Source organism: Actinia tenebrosa, unplaced genomic scaffold (assembly GCF_029948245.1).
Source record: "Actinia tenebrosa isolate PJP-AT-01 unplaced genomic scaffold, QUT_ActTen_1.0 PGA_scaffold0__85_contigs__length_37466705, whole genome shotgun sequence".
NCBI lineage: Eukaryota > Metazoa > Cnidaria > Anthozoa > Actiniaria > Actiniidae > Actinia > Actinia tenebrosa.
Window position 1 is genome coordinate 3,380,125 of NW_028292569.1, and position 19,049 is coordinate 3,399,173.

At 38.2% G+C, this 19,049-nt stretch overlaps 1 protein-coding gene across 1 annotated transcript; it reads right to left on the bottom strand.

The window, feature by feature from the left end:
- Window positions 1–52: 52 nt before the first annotated feature.
- LOC116287920 (hypoxia up-regulated protein 1) lies at window positions 53–14,367 on the bottom strand. The gene is made up of 30 exons (XM_089026233.1): window positions 13,997–14,367; window positions 12,756–12,853; window positions 12,176–12,237; window positions 11,675–11,706; window positions 11,495–11,573; window positions 11,304–11,395; window positions 10,990–11,027; window positions 10,726–10,750; window positions 10,336–10,412; window positions 9,769–9,841; window positions 9,371–9,426; window positions 8,961–9,016; window positions 8,820–8,871; window positions 8,645–8,717; window positions 8,372–8,441; window positions 8,096–8,212; window positions 7,432–7,566; window positions 7,222–7,304; window positions 6,716–6,762; window positions 6,175–6,260; window positions 5,591–5,781; window positions 5,110–5,248; window positions 4,503–4,566; window positions 3,860–3,930; window positions 3,529–3,780; window positions 2,586–2,725; window positions 2,139–2,349; window positions 1,619–1,837; window positions 1,304–1,472; window positions 53–964 (listed from the first exon to the last, which is right to left on the bottom strand). The coding sequence occupies exons 2-30, from the start codon at window positions 12,844–12,846 to the stop codon at window positions 606–608; spliced, it is 3,159 nt and encodes a 1,052-aa protein (XP_088882359.1). The 5' UTR covers window positions 12,847–12,853; window positions 13,997–14,367; the 3' UTR covers window positions 53–605.
- Between the last annotated feature and the right edge of the window lie 4,682 nt (window positions 14,368–19,049).

Below are 19,049 nucleotides of genomic sequence, written 5' to 3' on the forward strand. Positions count from 1 at the left end.
GAAGGGGGTAGGGTGGGTGTGCAAAGGATTTAACCACACCGAATCAAAGACGTTAAAGATCTAAAAGAATTTATTGAATTCGAATGTGATAAATATTTTATGAATCGATACAAAGGGTTGCAGTTATTCCAAAGTTTCAAGAATTGAAAGTAAAATTTTTTTAGTATCTATTAGCATTTCCAATTTTATACTCTTTTTTTCTAGACATTTTCATTTTCATACGACAATTTTTGTTGAGTTACTAGAACGAAAATACATGCACAAATAATGTACATAAACTGAGTAGTAAATAAAAGAAATTTTGAATGGGAAATACTAGCATTATCGTGATTGGCAGAGGCGTAATTCGTACTCTGATTGGCTAGAACAAATTATATGCGCACGCTTCCCATTCACAGAAAAACCACTGTACAGTTCTGAGCACTTCAAAATCACACTGCTGACGTCAAATACAGCAGCCAATGAAGTCGCTCTAAATAAAACACGTACACGGACTCGCAAAATCCTCGTTAAAGCGATGCCTAATTTTATAATAAATTATTCTGGTATTTGATGCGAAGCTGAAAAATATTTACCAACAAGAAATAACTCGTAATACTATGATATTATAACTCATCGGTAACGGGTTTATCGTTCGTATCTTCTTCGTCTTTGGGTTTTTCTTCTTGTTTCGGTGTTGGTAAAGGTTCTTCAATTGTCTTGTCGGATGCTGAAGGTAGTTCAGCCTTTTCGTCGGGTTTTGGTGGCGATTCTTTGTTTTCTTGGTCGTTTTTCGCTTTATCAGGCAGTTCAGCCTTTTCGTCAGGTTTTGGTGGTGCTTCTTTCTTTTCTTGGTCGTTTTTCGCTTTTTTATTTTGTTTCTTGAAGGATTTTTTAGCCTTGAAACCGGAGTCGCTCTTGTCTGTTTTATTCTTTCCATTTGAACTTTTTGTTGTATTATTTGATGTTTTATTTCCTGCATCGGCTGAAATACAAAGAAAAGACATACATTTAATACAATACAAGCAGCTAGCTAACAAGAAATGTAGGTCGCAGATCGTGTTCACAAGATGAAAGTAGTTGAACGCGACATTGCAGGACTGAAGTGGTGGAAATCTAGATTCTACTTCTGCAACAGCGCACATCCGTTGCAAAAGAAAACAAAAGCTGTAATTTCGTGTTTGGTGGAAAAATGCGAGCGATTGTTGCAAAATTCTTAACGAACGAAAAGTATGAAATGTTTTTCCATCAATTATTCTGGCTACTTCACTCGGCCTCTCCTCCACACCACCACATCCCCCGAATTAATGATCTGCTAGCTTACCAGTTTCGTTGACTTTTGGTTTAGGTACAAAGTACTTGGCCTTGTTCAGTAAATATACTAGTTCTCGATCTATTTTAGCTTGTTTGGCTTCAATATCTTTAGCTAAAATCACTGGGTTCTCGTGCGGTTTGGTCTCGTTCTGTTTTTTTATCATTAACGTCAACCAGTCCTACAACACATTGAAAAAATACAATATCAGTTACGGTGCTTTTCGATAGCACGCGCGGAATCTTCGTCCATTTCGATGGATCGTAGTTTAATCAACGTATTTCCATGACATTCCATTTTCGTTTACAACTTTGTATTTTCACTTACCATCGTCTCGTTGTTGACCTTTGACAGCTCCTCCAGATCTTTAGCTGTAAAGATCTCATTCTTGTCAGTCATGTTTTGTATTTGATTATAGAATGTGCTGGAAAGATTGAGGCTTTGTAACAACGCCGCGACAGCTTTTGGGCGCAGTTCATGTTCTTTCAGACGACGTCGGAAGTCAATGGAAATCTTCTTGAGAGCCTTGAGTTTCTCTTCGTAAACCTTGGGTAGGAAACAGACAAAAACGTACTTGTTAAAAGATCAAACTGTGTACAATTTCTATTTTAGGTATTGAAAAGTTGATAAATAAATGAAAATGAGAAAAGAAGGAATGGAAGAAAAAAGAACGAAAGGAAGGGAAAGAGAAGAACGAAGGAACAAAGGAAGGAAAAGATAGGGAGGGTGAAAGAAAATAGAAAGAGAATGAAATAAAAAGGAAAAATAGGAAATAAATTCCCGTCTTTCCAGACAAGAATTCAAAAACTTCCGATTCTTTCTGCAACAACAAATACACAATACTTACATCAGCAGTTGTGTCCCAGCCCTCGTCGTCCAGCCAATCCGAGGCCTGACTAAGGGCCTGGTTAATAGTATCTCGTTCTGCTTCAGTAGACAGTTCCTCACCAACATCGCTATACAGCTTGTCACGGGTTTCAAATATGTGACTCTCCAGGGTGTTCTTCATTCGCTCTTTGGCTGCCTTGGCATCATCGATTTCTTGTAGCTTGGTTAATCTAGAGACGAATAAAAAATATCGATCAAAAAAAACTTATCAACTGCACAGGTGAATTCTGGGGTATAAAAATACCATGTATTGTATGATTGTATGATTAATAACGTACTTTGAACCTAAACAGCCTCAGACACTATATTGTGACGCGGTCACGGTCACACAACGGCCGTAACTTTTCACAAGCCATTCGAATTTGCTCTAACAATGAATGGTAGATAATAAGGCTTTTTTACATACTTTTCCTTGGATTCAGTCAGGCTTTTCTCTGAAGGATCAACCAAGTCTTGTATCTCTATCACAGTCTCCAGGGGTTCACGTATCACCACGGGTTTGACTGGCTTCTTCTCTGCTTCCTCCGTCCCATTGGCTTTAGCAGACTAAAACAATAAAAATCAACTACTTAGTAAATGGACAGACGGACAGACAGAAAAGTGATTTTACCGGCCTACGGACAGACAGACCGAGGCGCAGACCACCAGACGGACGGACAGACCGACTGTGGCGCAAAAACCTCCAGACGGACGGACAGACCGACTGTGGCGCAAAAACCTCCAGACGGACGGACAGACCGACTGTGGCGCAAAAACCTCCAGACGGACGGACAGACCGACCGAGGCGCAAAAACCTCCAGACGGACGGACAGACCGACTGAGGCGCAAAAACCTCCAGACGGACGGACAGACCGACTGTGGCGCAAAAACCTCCAGACGGACGGACAGACCGACTGTGGCGCAAAAACCTCCAGACGGACGGACAGACCGACCGAGGCGCAAAAACCTCCAGACGGACGGACAGACCGACTGAGGCGCAAAAACCTCCAGACGGACGGACAGACCGACTGTGGCGCAAAAACCTCCAGACGGACGGACAGACCGACTGAGGCGCAAAAACCTCCAGACGGACGGACAGACCGACCGAGGCGCAAAAACCTCCAGACGGACGGACAGACCGACTGTGGCGCAAAAACCTCCAGACGGACGGACAGACCGACTGTGGCGCAAAAACCTCCAGACGGACGGACAGACCGACCGAGGCGCAAAAACCTCCAGACGGACGGACAGACCGACTGAGGCGCTAAAACCTCCAGACGGACGGACAGACCGACTGTGGCGCAAACCGCAAGACAGATCCACCGACCGAGAAAATAGCCATATCAAAAATTAATGTGAAATATTTTTACCTTTTCGGAGGTTTTCTTGTTTTCAGCTTTGGAATCTTCTTCTTTCTTATCGTCTTTCTTTTCTTCTCTTTTCGGTTCACCTTCGGTTTTATCTTTTTCTTTTTCTTTTTCCTTTTCGTCTTCCTTGTCCTTCCTTTCTTCTTCTTTCTTCAGCTCCTCTTTACTTTCTTCTTTATCTTTATCGTCTTTCTGTTCCTTTTTAGCCTCTTTTTCCTCTTCTGCCTTTTCATCTTTGTCAGCTTCTTTAGATTCCTTCAAACAAGAGGCAGAGAACATTAAACTAGTACACGCACATGCTTTTATTCTAAAAAATACAACACAAATATTTTACCTCAACTTTAGCTTCTTTCTTGTCTTCATCGCCACCAGCACCGAAAAAACTGGATATCTTGCTTCCAAGTTCTGAAAAACCATTTTATAGATCTTAGTCTCAGATAAAGATATTTTAGAATGACTGTGAAAAAGTCGCGGAGCGGACACGCGGTTTCGTATTCGTTATGGTAAGAACATTGATGGTATATATGAACACTGTTATTGGCTGACCAATGACCTCGCACACTATCTGGCTCAGAGGATAAATTGCGTATGACTAAGAAACGGTACGACAAGCGGTGAAGTCACTCTACGAAATGAATCAATCACAGTGAGCGAGATAACTGATCATCCAATAAAAATACTAATATGGTATCGTTAAGGTCACGGCACGGCACGTCCAAATAGTTGTAAGTTCAGAGTGGTTACACGACCTTGTGCCGTACCGTGTCGTTTTACAGCCAACCAATCACAGCATGCGCGATAAATGATCATCCAATATAAATGCTCTAATGCGATACCGTCACGGATAAGGCACAGTCGTACAGTTGTCCGTTCAAATTGGTTACAGCACTGTGCTTCGTGCCGAGCTGTTTCACAAGCTAGCGATCCGGTCTATTGATGTACGTTTGAATAGAGGGAGTGTCGCTTTTATGACTTACTAGACAATGTAGACTCTTCTTCTTTTTCTACTTGTTCTGCTGTCTTTTCGAAGACTGATTCCACCTGCACGACAAAAACCACAGGGACCCCATTTTAGATAAATGCAAAAATCGCCTTTATTGAATTCTTTTGTTTTCAAGATCAAAATAGTGTCCTTAACACAAACGAATGAAGAAATCGATCTAAAATGTATATAGCTATTCAATATTCATCTATTCATCTATTTCATTACAAACACCGAACGCATAATTTATTACTACTATACCAGATCTAAAATGTAGTACATTTTGTAGCGCGTAAGCCTTTGTTTACTATATAACATTTCCCTATGGTATCCTCTCCGATGTCGTTATTTGTACAACAAATAACACTTTCAGAATAAAGGTTTTGCACCACCACGTGGCAGCAGCCATGTTAGTTGGCAGAAACTATACAATCGTTTTACTTAAAAGGAATTCAATTCCCAAGAACAAATGGATTTCATTGTTCTGTCATCTATCCACAGGCAGCCCAAGGTGTATTTTAAGCGTGGGCACGTGATGGTCGTGCAAAACGTCTATACAGATAGTATATGGCTTATTAATTCACATTATGTAAAGTACCAACCCTGTCCAAGCTGAAAAGGCCATTCTCGTCGAGCTTGAAGTGCGCCTTGATTCCTTTGGACTGTCCTTTGGCGTGTTTGTCGAGGGCAGCGGCCACGCCCTTGATACCGATGGTGGAAATATTGAGAGACCCGAACATCCTGCGAAAATATGAACAAAAGACATTCAATAGAACTTCATGTGTAAAAACATGGTCAATTTTAATGAACTTTAAAACAACCTCTGGGCTGATCTAAGTCAGGGCATGGCTAACTCACAGATCCACCATGAAACAACCTCTGGGCTGATCTAAGTCAGGGTACGGCTAACTCACAGATCGACTAGATTTGGAATTTGGAAATTGAATTCATCCATTAAAACTTCGCTACTATAAAGCTTGTCACTTAGGATGTTTTCAGTCAATCAGACCATAGCTACTATCAGTCAATCAGACCATAGCTACTACAGCCAATCATAGCATGTGTTCTATCTATATTACTCACTGTATTTCTTTATCAGAGAGGATATTTTCCAGCCCAGTGTAGGCCACATGGAAGTCAAAATCATCAGTATGTTTGTTGAACGTCATGACTTTCTTCTGAGGGACAACGTTTGCATGATGGTAGATAACTCGCTTGACATGCCGGACTGACTCGCTACCATCATCAGCTTTGATATGGCGGTCAAACGATACCTGCACAAGCACAAAAAATAAGACATAGTCAATAAGTTACTCAGTTTTCAAACGGTAAAAATTATTAGATTTTTTTCTAAAGGAAGAAGAGATAATTCACCATTATTTTGCCGTACATTGGTTCACTGGTCAAGCACAAAGCGCTCAAGCGAGGTGCCAAGGTACTCTCAAAGGATTATTAAAATTCTAACCTTGCGACCTTGACTGAGCTTTGACAAAAGGGCGCAGGGACACACGCGACTTAGCAGTGAGAGAATACGCACTAATCAATCAAAAAATCCCTCCAACAGGAGGGGAGGCATCTGATTGTGGGTCAATACCATTTTTTTTCTTTTTTCCATCACTATTCCTGGAAACTCTAGAGTATAATTTTGGGAGTCAATCATGCCATACCTGTATGGGGTAGATGTTGGTGTCACGGATCAGGAACTGTTTGACCTTGAAGCCTTTCCCGAGATTAGCAGCCTGGTACACAGCACCTAGAATATAACAACAATGATATCTAGTCACTCTTTTCATACGAGAAAGGAAAAATAACACTTTCAAGGTCCAAATTACTGCTGTGTTCCTTGACTACAGACTCAGGGTTAGCCTTATTTCATCATCTAAATATTCAAAAATAGACCCCTTGCATGTGACGTCAAAGCAGCTCCATCTGGAGGACAAAACAAAAGAATTCCTATCTCCTGAGAATTGGGACCTATTGTTTTGTTCCCCAGATTGAGCTGCATTCCAAAGTGCTGCAAGGGGTCTATACCAAAGGTAAAGTAAAGAATGAATAACTTCACTAATATAAGACAAACGTTTTGAAATCCCATGGACCTTCATTGGAACATGTGGATATCCTACACAAAGTGGAGGCTACCCCTCAGCAAGAGAGAACACTTGAAAATAATTTTCCTAGAGCAGAAGGAAATCACATGATTGTACTAACCCATCGCAGCTGCCTCGTCCGCATTGATGTTCTTGGCAAGTTCAGGTCTTTGATAAAAATAAACAAATACTTAAGGCACCGTTACACAGAACAATTATTTTTTTCTGCAACTTGTCTCGCAACAGCGTTGCGACACAGCATTGTGAAACAAGTTGCATAAGTGTTTACACAGTGCAACAGAAAAGCAAACAATAATTGCTGCAGCTTGTCTCGCAACATTTTTCAAATATTACGCTGTAGGTTACACAGTGCAGTGCTCCATGAAACTTGTGTCACTCACAATGCCGTTGCGAGACAAGTTGCAGAGAAAATTGCTCCGTGTAATTGTGCCTTAAATCAAACCCTTAATTTCATCGAACCCTGAAACAACCTCTGGGCTGCTCTAAGTCAGGGTGCGGCTAACTCTAGGAATTCCTGTAGTGATGTCATTTGTTTATTAATATGGGAGATGAAACAGGGATAAGACTCCTCTTAATGCTTTTTCATACAAATCACACTGTACTTACTTCTCAACTGCCTTGAGCAGGGCTTCTTGCACCTTTGGTACACGCGTTCCTCCTCCGGCAAGGACTACACTTTCAATATCACTCTACGGAAAAAGAAAATGGAACACTTATCTTCTAATTCTATGACTTACACACTTTTCACTTAAGAATACTTGCTGAATGGTTAAAAAGTCACTGTTTATTTCAATACGATGATATTCCCAGACTTACCATTGTCATGGAGGCAGACTTTAGAGCCTTGTAAACAGGATCAGCGACTCTTTCAAACAGGTCTTTACACATGTCCTCAAGCTCTTCTCTTGTTACCTTGGTACGGAAGTCAATCTCTTCAAAAACTCCTTCAATCTGAGGAGGGAAAAAACTAAGTAAGTCACATACTCTCAAACTCTCGGCACTCATTTAGGTTGAAGAAAGTAGACACAAAACAGATGATTTTTGTACCATTAACTATTTCTTTCTCATAAACCAAATTTGAATGAGGTTATATGATATATAGTTTTCTTTATAATTATCGCCTGTCATTATTAAAGCTATAGAAGACACATCAATCAACTTTATAAATGAAAGACAGGGGAAAAATCAACATATTATTCGCCCTCTTTCTTGTGTTTTCCCCCCTGTCAACCCATAAAGTCTTGCAATTCAAAATGGCTGCATCTATAGAGAGCTTAAAGTACACCAAAATTAAAGTTTATCTGAATAAATGTTTTCATAAATACAAACAATTTATTTATTTATTAAGTTGTGCAAAATGATGGGGCTGGCTGGGGGGGGGGGGGGGGAACACTTCCATTACTACCCCCTGGATCCACCCCTCGAGCTAAAAATTTAAAAAACAATTGAAATAATAATTTGACCAGTTTCAAATTTATACCTGTGCAAAGTGATCGCTGTTGGCACTCAACACTTGCTTGACTCTTAAAGCTTCTTTGTAGAACTTCGCCATAGCTCGAGGAGACTCTGTTACCTCGCCTTTGGGCTTATAGTTTTTCTGGAAATAATTGAAAAAGAAATTGAAGTTTTACACTAATATTTCATTCTTGCTGTTGTATTTCATTCAAATATCAAGTCTTTGCCAGGACTTGTATTGTACATATAAGACCAGATTTTGATTTGTGCTTTTGCAAATTTAATTTTTTCCATGTTTTACCTTGAATAACTTGACTAAATGGTCTCTGAGCCTCATGTCAATTGCATGCCCTCCAAGACCTCGATCAAACCTATAACAAATTAATAAACAAAAGAATCATAACAAGGTTATTTTTCTTCCATCCACTTAGTATCTAAAAATATTGCACTGAACTTTTTTTTAAATTTGCCCTTAAAATAGCTGCTGAGGGACGTCCCTCAATTGTATATTGAATTTCTACTAAGAAAACAATGCATGCCCCAAGAAAGTGCTCAAGACAGTGGTGTTACTTACCCTACACCTTTAACAACGAGCTGGGGAACCTTCTCAGTGATTCCTCTCTCCTTTGACTTCACCATACTGTATCCTGAATAAGAATAGAATGAATGGATGGATATCAATCTACCAAACTATAAAACTTCAAGATAAAGTATTTAAGAATAGTATGTCGCTGTTTGATTAAACTTACCAACAATAGTAGCCACTGTGTTAGATGCTCCCATGTCATAAAACATGATGTGCTTTAAAGTAAATAAACATCAATAAGTATCAGATGCATTCTAATAATAGATAAATAATGAGGTTGTTTCATTACTTAAACATTTCTTACTTTTTCTAAGCTTTCATTGAAACTCTTCTGTCTGAATAAACCAAAATTAAGAGCAACTAAAACAGAAAAAATATACCAAAGTTTAACAATTTATTACACCAAATATCAATACTATTATGTCCCACGATCTCTAAAAAACTTCAGAGCATAATGAGAAGAGTGATATACCAGAATACTAATGAATATACGATAGTCCTAATTGCTATAAACGCTTCCACCCAATTCAAGCCACATGGGAGTTAGTTTCATTGTTTGTTATATTTTGGTTTCAGTTTTGAATTCGTAGAGACAAATGCTTCTATTCACAGAAGGTTTGATTTGGGTGGTAAAATACATAGCAACACCTTAGCTGGTTAGGTGTATGGCATTGGGTATAACATAATATACCATTAAAAAATGTCAATAACTACCTGCAGTGTTGTCATTCATCAGCTGCAGTACATTCAAACCAACTAAATTGGCAGCTCTGATAATAATAAATACATGAAAATATTATCTCTACATTCATCTCTACATGTACTGTATACAGCTACAGTGGCTTAGCAACATCACATGATCATGGCAGCCATGTTAGATACCAGGAACAATAAAATTGTTTTACATGAGAAAGAATTCAATTCCTGAGGGCAAAGGGATTTCATTGTTCTGTCATCTAACCACAGGCAGTCCAAGCTTTATTGTGGGTGTCGACATGGGATGGTGCAAAAAATTTATTTCAAAAAGAGCTGGCGTTTTATATGCAAATTTACATAAACCATGGAAGTTTATAAAATTATTAAAAACAAGAGGTTGTGCTAGGGATTAATACCTTAATAAGGCTCTTCGTTCGGCTTGATTAAAGAATGGAGGTACAGTGATGATAAGGTCTTTTATTGGGTGATCTGAGAAGAGATATGTTTGGAAAATGATTTAAAAATAGCTTATGCATTATGATTATATCAAGTTATTATAATTATGACTAAGTAATATATTAAACGTAGACATAACTATGTACAGTGATCTAGATGCATTGAGAGATGTAGAGCACAAAGGATTGAAGCATGAAGCTTAAGAAAGCAAAGTTTAGCGAAATGTTTCTTTTGGTTTTAAAGCTCTACAGCTCCCAGAATGTCATACATTATTACAGAGATACGAACAGATGTTTAAACTTGCTTTCATAATTTCTTTTTTATTTTGTGAGACATTTCTCTGTTCGACTCATATAAATGCAGTACTACGACGAAGGACTAGCATCAGAAACCTCAGTCAGTTTTTTCGTCTTATCACAGTGTAAGATTTACCCTTTTAACAGTAGTAAACCAATCATCATGCTTTATATTTGCAATATTTTATAACTTGACTCAATAACAGGATATATAAATAGCAGCATGCATACCTGCAAACTCCTCAGCAATCACTCTAGAATGATTTAAAATCATTCCCATCAACTCTTCTGGCGAAAACTTCTTACCACTGAAAAAGAGAATACAGTACATTTGATTATTTATTCTCTAAATTCTTCTCCCAGTTAAAGAAAAAGCTATCACTATACTACTGGAACCCCACTGTTACCTAACACACTTAAAAAACAACCTACCTCCGCCCACACATAATACCACACATTTAATCTCACCTCTCCCCACACCCCATTGACACCTTACAGACAACTTACCCTACACCCTACCAAACACCCTACCAAACACCCTACCAAACACCCTACTCAACGAAGTTATTTTTGCTCTTATTGTACAAGTATGCTATCTAACATGCTTAAAAACCACACTACCTTTTATGGTTGAAAATAACTGTTCCTGAAATGAATTTAAGAATAAAAGATGTTAGCATAACATTAACTGAATGATTTGCATGAATCAACATCCAAAAACATACGGATGAAGTAAAATCTTAAAGGTACGAATGGTAAGTGATAAGATTAGACAGTAGTACAATTCATGTACGAGAAGTCCCAGATTTGCAAATTGCCGACTTAATTCCACAGGAACCACATAGATATAAATAATCCAAAAACATAAGCTATTCTTCTTATTACCTGTTTCCTTGTCTTCTTCCATATTATACCATGGAAACCTTCAAAGACATCAACCAATAATTATTAGTATTGATAAAAAAATCAATAGTATTAATGACAATTAATAATGGTTGATAATAAAAATGCTGAGAAATAGATATAAAAAAATAAACAATAACTCAGGGAGACTAAGAACAAAAAGAGAGATAACTCATTCTCCTCAATTTCTCTTCTGTTTACCCTACCACAGGAATCCCATGCACAAAACAGTGAAAGACATTGATAGAAGCTTTGGAAGTAGGCTTATTTTTTACAGTGTACATATGTAATCTCACCTCTTTTTATACAATTGTACTTGTGGGTTATCAAATTTTTTGCCTAATACATCTTGAAGGTAAATATAAGACATGGGTGGATGACTTACAGACTGCAAATGAAACATAAAATGCATTTGATATAAGACACTAAACAACGTCATCTATAAAGACACTAGAAATAAAACTATTCCTAAATAGAAAAGACTTACAACTCCTAAAGCCCCATCGCTAAATAAACGCTCGCCATTCCTAAAGGAGACAGCCACTGGAGTTTTCCTTCTGGACTCTCTAAATTTGTTAACATAATGTTTTAGTGAAAATTTTTATAAATATTACAATAAAATACAGTAGAAAAAATCAGTCAGAGCTACAATACTGCGTTTACTTACTTGTTAAGTGCTATTTCCATAGGAACACCAGGCTAAAACAAAGAAAATTTTTCAGTAAATCAAAGACCAAGTAAGTTTGCATAAGAGGGGGAATATGTGCATAAGACAGCAGTGGAGTAGCAAGATGCCCTGAGTGATAGGGAAAAGATTGGATGGTGCTGTCCTTCACTACTGTGTAGTTCATGCCTGGGGTCACTCAGGTTCCCTTCCCAGCTGAGCCACATTTGACAGTTGAGTATGTCTGAGGTTTTGTTCTCTCCCCTGCCTCAGATGTTTTTCTATGGGTTCTACAGTTTTTCTTTATGAATATTGTACAAATTCCTGGCTAAACTTAAGGGACTCCCTCAATATTTGCAACTGAGAAAACTGTTCCATCAACATAGCCTTTATTTAAAGAAAACATACATGTATATATATACTTTATTAACAGTTCAAGCTTCTAGTGTAAGTGGTACACTAATCAGGTGCACTGAAAAAGATGAATTTCTAGTTGCAACATACCTTGACTATAGCTATTTTCATAAACTGACTACCAAGATCTACAGACATTACAGCTAAGCCATCTGTCAACAAAAGACTTTGGTTAGTCATGAATAGCCAACATAAATCAGGGGCAGATCCAGGGGGTGTCCAGCAGTGCACCGGACCCCCCCCCCCCCCCCCCCCAACACTGTAATTACTCAGCTTTTTTGAAGTAAAAGAAACATTTACAATGCATAATATCTCTGTATACATTTCTTAATTTCAGGACATCCCCCTAACAAATCTCTGGATCCACCTTTATAAAGATGACTACATTTGATATTAAACAAGGATCTGGCATAGCCTGTATAGTTAGGCATTCCTCATGGGTTAGGGAGCCATTTCCTTCTTTCTTTCAACCTTCCCCACCCCTCAAGGAACAACTGGATACGTAGGCTACAAAATGTTTCAAAAGAGAAATCAAAACTGTATTCCACAAGGTAACAACTGCATTTGTGCCTGCACCCTGTGCTCCCCCCCCCCCCCCCCCCTAGTTACGGCTACGGCCCTGAAAATAATACAAATCAGTCATATTGGATAAATTATAAATGCCACATACCTGATAAATTAATAACATGTAATAGTATAACTAGGGTCGTAAGACAGGACATCAGTGTAGGTGCCCTCCAAGAAGGCATGGTGCTAATCATCTAATATCTAAACAGAATCAGATAGCGTTTATAAGTGGAAAATTTTTTTCAACCATTCCAAAGAGAATGAAGTGAATCATGATACTGCTACAAGTGTATGACTCTTCAGAAAATATTCTGATTTGTCAGAGAATTACAGTGAGGACACTCGAACTCTGAACACTTCCAGTTTTAAATTTTTATCACTTTTTTAAATGCATACCATAAATCATCCATTGAGCCAATAGATTGGAAATAAGATTTTTTTTTTTTTAACCAGGGCATTTGAAGTCAATGCTTGGATTAAAGGGGTTGAAACAGTAGAAAGTTCAGGAAGTAATAACCTGGATAAAACTCAAAGCATTCACAATTCCAGTTTCCTACTTTTCTTACTACATGTCAATAGCAATACATAAAAATCATTCTCAACCTCATCTAGTAATTGCTATTATATCTGTCCATGATACCCTATTCATGTGATATATTGTGAGGTCATATCATTTTCATCTACTCATTGTGTAGGTCATGTTTAATATGTTGTGATGCAGCTGTTTGATTGGTAAAATACCATTCTTATTACGACTATCACATCTGCTCACAGCAAGTAAATACAAGGATAAATAGATCACTCTATGCTTGCATTACTTAGTATGGTAAATACATACATAGATCCATTCATCATGGTTACCACCCCTAACCATTAAACCAGCTAATATCTGATATTTCGAAATCAACGAAAGTCAAGTATAAATTAGGTATAGATTTATTATTACAAAGAAATTGCCAAGACATTTAACAGGCAATCTATTTACATAAATACTAGTATCTATTAAATAAAAATCCTATTTTGTATGGAAGTTGTTTGAATGTTGCAGGAAGTTATATAAATCTAGTGCCAACAATAATTAACACTGACTCAGTAAAGAAACACAAAAATCTTGTAATAAAAGAAAATCAAACACTTAAGTGTTGATACGGAATTGTTTTCACGGTCACCAGGTCGATTAAATACCACTGAAAATTTATTTCAATATCCATTTTCGAGTTCTCTTTCTTTCGTTCAACTTTTGGTCAAAATTTTCGATCGTCAAATAAATCGAACCTCCAGAAGTCAAAGCATTAAAACTAACATTTCTACAAGAAAATGGGTTATATTTTTTGAGATACTTACATGAAGATGCTCTATTTTGAGGAGTAGATATATTTTAGTGTCAAAACCCTGTCCACAGTTGGTAAAATAGTGTAAAGAATAGTGAAGAATTTTCGTCCATTTACCGGCACCGTCTGCACGCGGCTAACGCTGATTGGCTGAATCTTACTTTATTCATGCGCAGTGATCATCAGTAACATAACACGTGGACCAGAAAGACTGGGTCCCGGGAAGGTACTTCATGGCTGAAGAGTCGGCTGAATACCATATAGTCGCCCGTGTGGACGCTCGTCTTGTATTGCGCCAGCCATTCACTGCCGTCTGTAGCCTTATGAGACGCCAATAGCGATGCTTGATTATCATTACATTTACATGGACGTCTCTAGCCATACATACTACATAGCAATGTATAGTAAGTAATACATGAGCATACATAGTTATCATATTATATAGCCGTACATAGATGTACATAGTTATACATGGGCATACATAAGGTATATATAGGCATACATAGCTACCCATAGGCATACATGGGCATACATAGCTATACATAGCCATACATTGCCATACACCAGGGGCGTAGCGAGGACTGGAATTCAGGGTGCGGTGGGGGAAGGGGGGCAATGCACCATTTACAAGCCAAATTCACATGAAACCCGTATGGATTAATTACCGATTTCATGCCTAAAGCAAACTTTCGGATGAAACGTGCCTCCCTCCTTACGCTAGTGCCATACATAGGCAGTAAATACATTGTTATATTGTTTAGTTGAACTGCGCAAAAGAATAAAATGAATTATGGAAACTATACTGGACGAATGCTTAGAAAAGTTGTCATACCATCTGATGGAACACAGCTCAAGCATCCCTGTGGTGCGTGATATCCCTGTGGTGCGGTGATGCTGAGGTCACGGTACTGAATTGACGACAACCTTTAAACCAATCTCAGCGATCTAGTTCATTAATCATCCAATGAGAATGCTCTAACACCGCACCCTCACACTCAATGCACGTCCGTAAAGGTTTTTATTGCTTTCACAGGGAGCCCGGCTTAGTGATGCTAAATCGGTAAAACGATCATGTTTCATATGTTGATGCCATTAATAATCGTAACTCAATACACCCCTATTACAAACGGTCACAACGTAATAGAACACCAGTGTTTGTAACGCGTAACTTAATATCGTAATAAATTCAAATTCAAATACGTAACGGCTAAGTGTAACGCACGCGTTAAGAAGAGAGAAAGGAGAGACGCTTCTCTCCTTTCTCTCTTCTTACGGGGCGTCTAACACTATTGCATTACAAGTTCTATTACGTTGTGACCGTTTGTATATGGGCTTATTGAGTTACGATTATTATGTAATGTCATCAACATATGAAACATGATCATTTTACCGATTTAGCATCACTAAGCCGGGCTCCCTGTGGACAAGCCTGTTATTCTTTATCCTTCTAGTTGCTCGTATCATAAAGTAATAGTACACGAATCCGAGGATAATGAGGATGGATTTCTAACCGCTACAGTCATCATGGACGAAGCGACGAACAACAAGTTTGAGAAGAAGTTTGCAGACATTTTATCTCGATAATACACAGTTATGTCTGAATTTAAATCGATTCTTATAGCTTTAAAATGTATCAGTATTTTATTGAAAAAAGGTGTGACCATAAAAAACTACATTGAGTTTATTTGGTGCCTATTCTCGATTGAACGCCTTTAACAGTTAAACATACGTCGAGAGTGGAACGCAAACTATGGCATCTCTATGGCCATGAATACAGTGGAAGATCCCATAGTAATATTAGTTTCAAAGCAAACATTCTATTCTAGATTAAATTATTAGTTTCGTTAGTGATTTTATCGACCTCAACTTAGCGACATATGAAGCATATTTCTGTAAAAAAATATTATAGCTTAGACCATTCCCAAGCCTTCCCCTCCACTCCTATGATGAAGCGTATGATGTCTGGCTTTCACGACAGTGACGGGACTAAAATCACCACGCAGCGCACAAGTGTGCGTTATCTCGTTCGCTATGTAAGTGATACCATTATTCCGCAAGTCAAGCTTGATTAAGGTATACTCGTAAATCATGTTAAAGGAATACTCCTAAATGAGGTTGAGGGATACTCTTAAATCACGTATGGGATACTCTCAAATCAGTTAAGGGATATTTTACATCAGTTAGGGGAAACTCCTAAATCAGGTTAAGGGATATTCTTTAAATCAGGTAGGGGATACTCAAATTCAGGTAGGGGAATCTCCAAAATCAGATAGGGGACAAGTTCCTAAGTCAGGTAGGGGATACTCGAAAATCAGGTTAAGGGACACTTCAAAATAAATTAACCCCTAAGTCAAGCGCGGGAGAAAGAATTTTTTAGCTTGTTCTATCGGACTGAAACTTAATTTAGGACTGCATTACTCAAACATTTGAGTTTTTCAATTTCATACAGACTCTACGGTTTATGATTTTTTCAAATTACAAGTAGAAGGATTTCAGAAAAATGGCTTCCGAATGGTTTTTAAACGTAAAGCATCCAAGATACATATGATGACTATATCACGGGCGGAGAAGGACCCCCATAAAATACAGTAAATGTATGTAATTTAGACTGTGAGGGGGCCGTGAGATGCACTCTACGCCCGAGATGTAGTCTTATTCTCGAAACGCAACATTCATTCACAAGACAAGCCTGTTATTCTTTATCCTTCTAGTTGGTTGTATCATAAAGCAATAGTACACGAATCCGAGGCTAATAAGGATGGATTTCTAACCGCTACAGTCATCATCGACGAAGCGACGAACAACAAGTTTGAGAAGAAGTTTGCAGACATTTTATCTCGATAATACACATTTATGTCTGAAGTGAAATGCATGTTTAAAGCTTTAAAATGCATCAGCATTTTATTAAAAAAAGGTGTGTGACCGTAAAAAACTGCATTGTGTTTACTTGGCGCTTGTTCTTGATTGAACGCCTTCAATAGTTAAACATACGTTGAGAGTGGAACGCAAACTATGGCATCTCTATGGACATGAATACAGTGCAAAATCCCATAGTAATATTACTTTCAAAGGAAATATTCATTCGTAGATTATACCATTATTCCGCAAGTCAAGCTTGATTAAGGGATACTCCTAAATGAGGTAAGTAATAGTCCTAAATCAGGTTAAGGGATACTCTTAAATCAGGTATGGGATACTCTGAAATCAGTTAAGGGATATTTTACATCAGTTAGGGGAAACTCCTTAATCTGGTTAAGGGATGTTTTAAATCAGGTAGGGATACTCAAATTCAAGTAGGAAAATCTGCAAAATCAGATAGGGGACAAGTTCCTAAATTAGGTAGGGGATACTCGAAAATCAGGTTAAGGGACACTTCAAAATAATTAAACTTCTATAAGTCAGGCGCGGGGGAAAGAATATTTTAGCTTGTCGTATCGCACTGAAATTTTTGTTGAGGCCGTTGCATTAATCAAAAACATGAGTTTTTCACTTTCGTACAGACTCTACGGTTAATGATTGTTTCAAACTACAAGTAGAAGGATTGGGGAAAAAAGCCTTGCGAATGGCTTTTAAACTTAAAGCATCCAAGATACATATGATGACTATAACCCGGGCGGAGAAGGACCCCCATAAAATACAGTAAATGTATGTAATTTGGTCTGTGAGGGGGCCGTGAGATGCACTCTACGCCCGCGATGTAGTCTTCTTCTCAAAACACATCATTCATTCACAAGGCAAGCCCGTTATTCTTTATCCTTCTAGTTGGTTGTATCATCAAGCAGTAGTACACGAATCCGAGGCTAATGAGGATGGATTTCTAACCACTACCGTCATCATGGACGAAGCGACGAACAACAAGTTTGAGAAGAAGTTTGCAGAGTTTTACCTTGATAATAGACATTTATGTCTGAAGTGAAATAGATGCTAAAGCTTTAAAATGTATCAGCATTCTATTTAAAAAGGTGTGTGACCGTGAAAAACTACATTGAGTTTATTTGGTGCCTATTCTCGATTTAACGCCTTCAATAGTTAAACATACGTCGAGAGTGGAACGCAAACTATGGCATCTATATAGCCATGAATACAGTGCAAGATCACATAGTAATATTACTTTCAAAGCAAATATTCATTTGTAGATCAAATTATTAGTTTCGTTTAGTGATTTTATCGACCTCAACTTAGCGACATATGAAGCATATTTCTGTAAAAAATATTATGGCTAAGACCATTCCCAATCTTTCCCTCAACTCCTATGATGGGGCACATCACGACAGTGACGCAACTTAAATCACCACGAAACGCGCAAGCGTGAGTTATCTCGTTTGCTATGTAAGTGATTCCATTATTCCGCAAGTCAGGCTTGATTATATAAGGGATACTCCTAAATCAGGTTAAAGGGATACTCCTAAATAAGGTAGGGGATACTCTGAAATCAGTTAAGGCAAACTCCTAAATCAGGTTAAGGGATATTCTTTAAATCAGGTAGGGGATACTCAAATTCAGGTAGGAGAATCTGCAAAATCAGATAGGGGACAAGTTCCAAAATCAGGTAGGGGATACTCGAAAATCAGGTTAAGGGACACTTCAAAATAAATAAACTCCTAAGTCACGCGGGGGAAAGAATTTTTTAGCTTGTTGTATCGCACTGAAATTTAGTTTAGGACTGCAATGATCAAAAACTTGAGTTTCTCACTTTCGTACAGACTCTACGGTTTATGATTGTTTCAAACTACAAGTAGAAGGATTTGAAAAAAGGCTTGCGAATGGTTTTTAAACGTAAAGCATCCAAGATACATATGATGACTATATCACGGGCGGAGAAGGACCCCCATAAAATACAGTAAATGTATGTAATTTGGTCTGTGAGGGGACCTTGAGATGCACTCTACGCCCGCGATGTAGTCTTATTCTCAAAACGCAACATTCATTCACAAGACAAGGCTGCTATTTTTTATCCTTCTAGTTGATTGTATCATAAAGCAATAGTACACGAATCCGAGGCTAATGAGGATGGATTTCTAACCACTACCGTCATCATGGACGAAGCGACGAACAACAAGTTTGAG

Bases quoted from the DNA above. Each gene is read 5' to 3' on its own strand.
- LOC116287920 (XM_089026233.1), bottom strand. From the start codon at position 12,846: ATGATTAGCACCATGCCTTCTTGGAGGGCACCTACACTGATGTCCTGT. The intron at 11,574-11,674 runs GTAAGTAAACGC...TAACAAATTTAG, and splicing joins ATGGAAATAGCACTTAACAA to AGAGTCCAGAAGGAAAACTC. The intron at 3,781-3,859 runs GTAAAATATTTG...TCTTGTTTGAAG, and splicing joins AGAAAGAAGCTAAAGTTGAG to GAATCTAAAGAAGCTGACAA.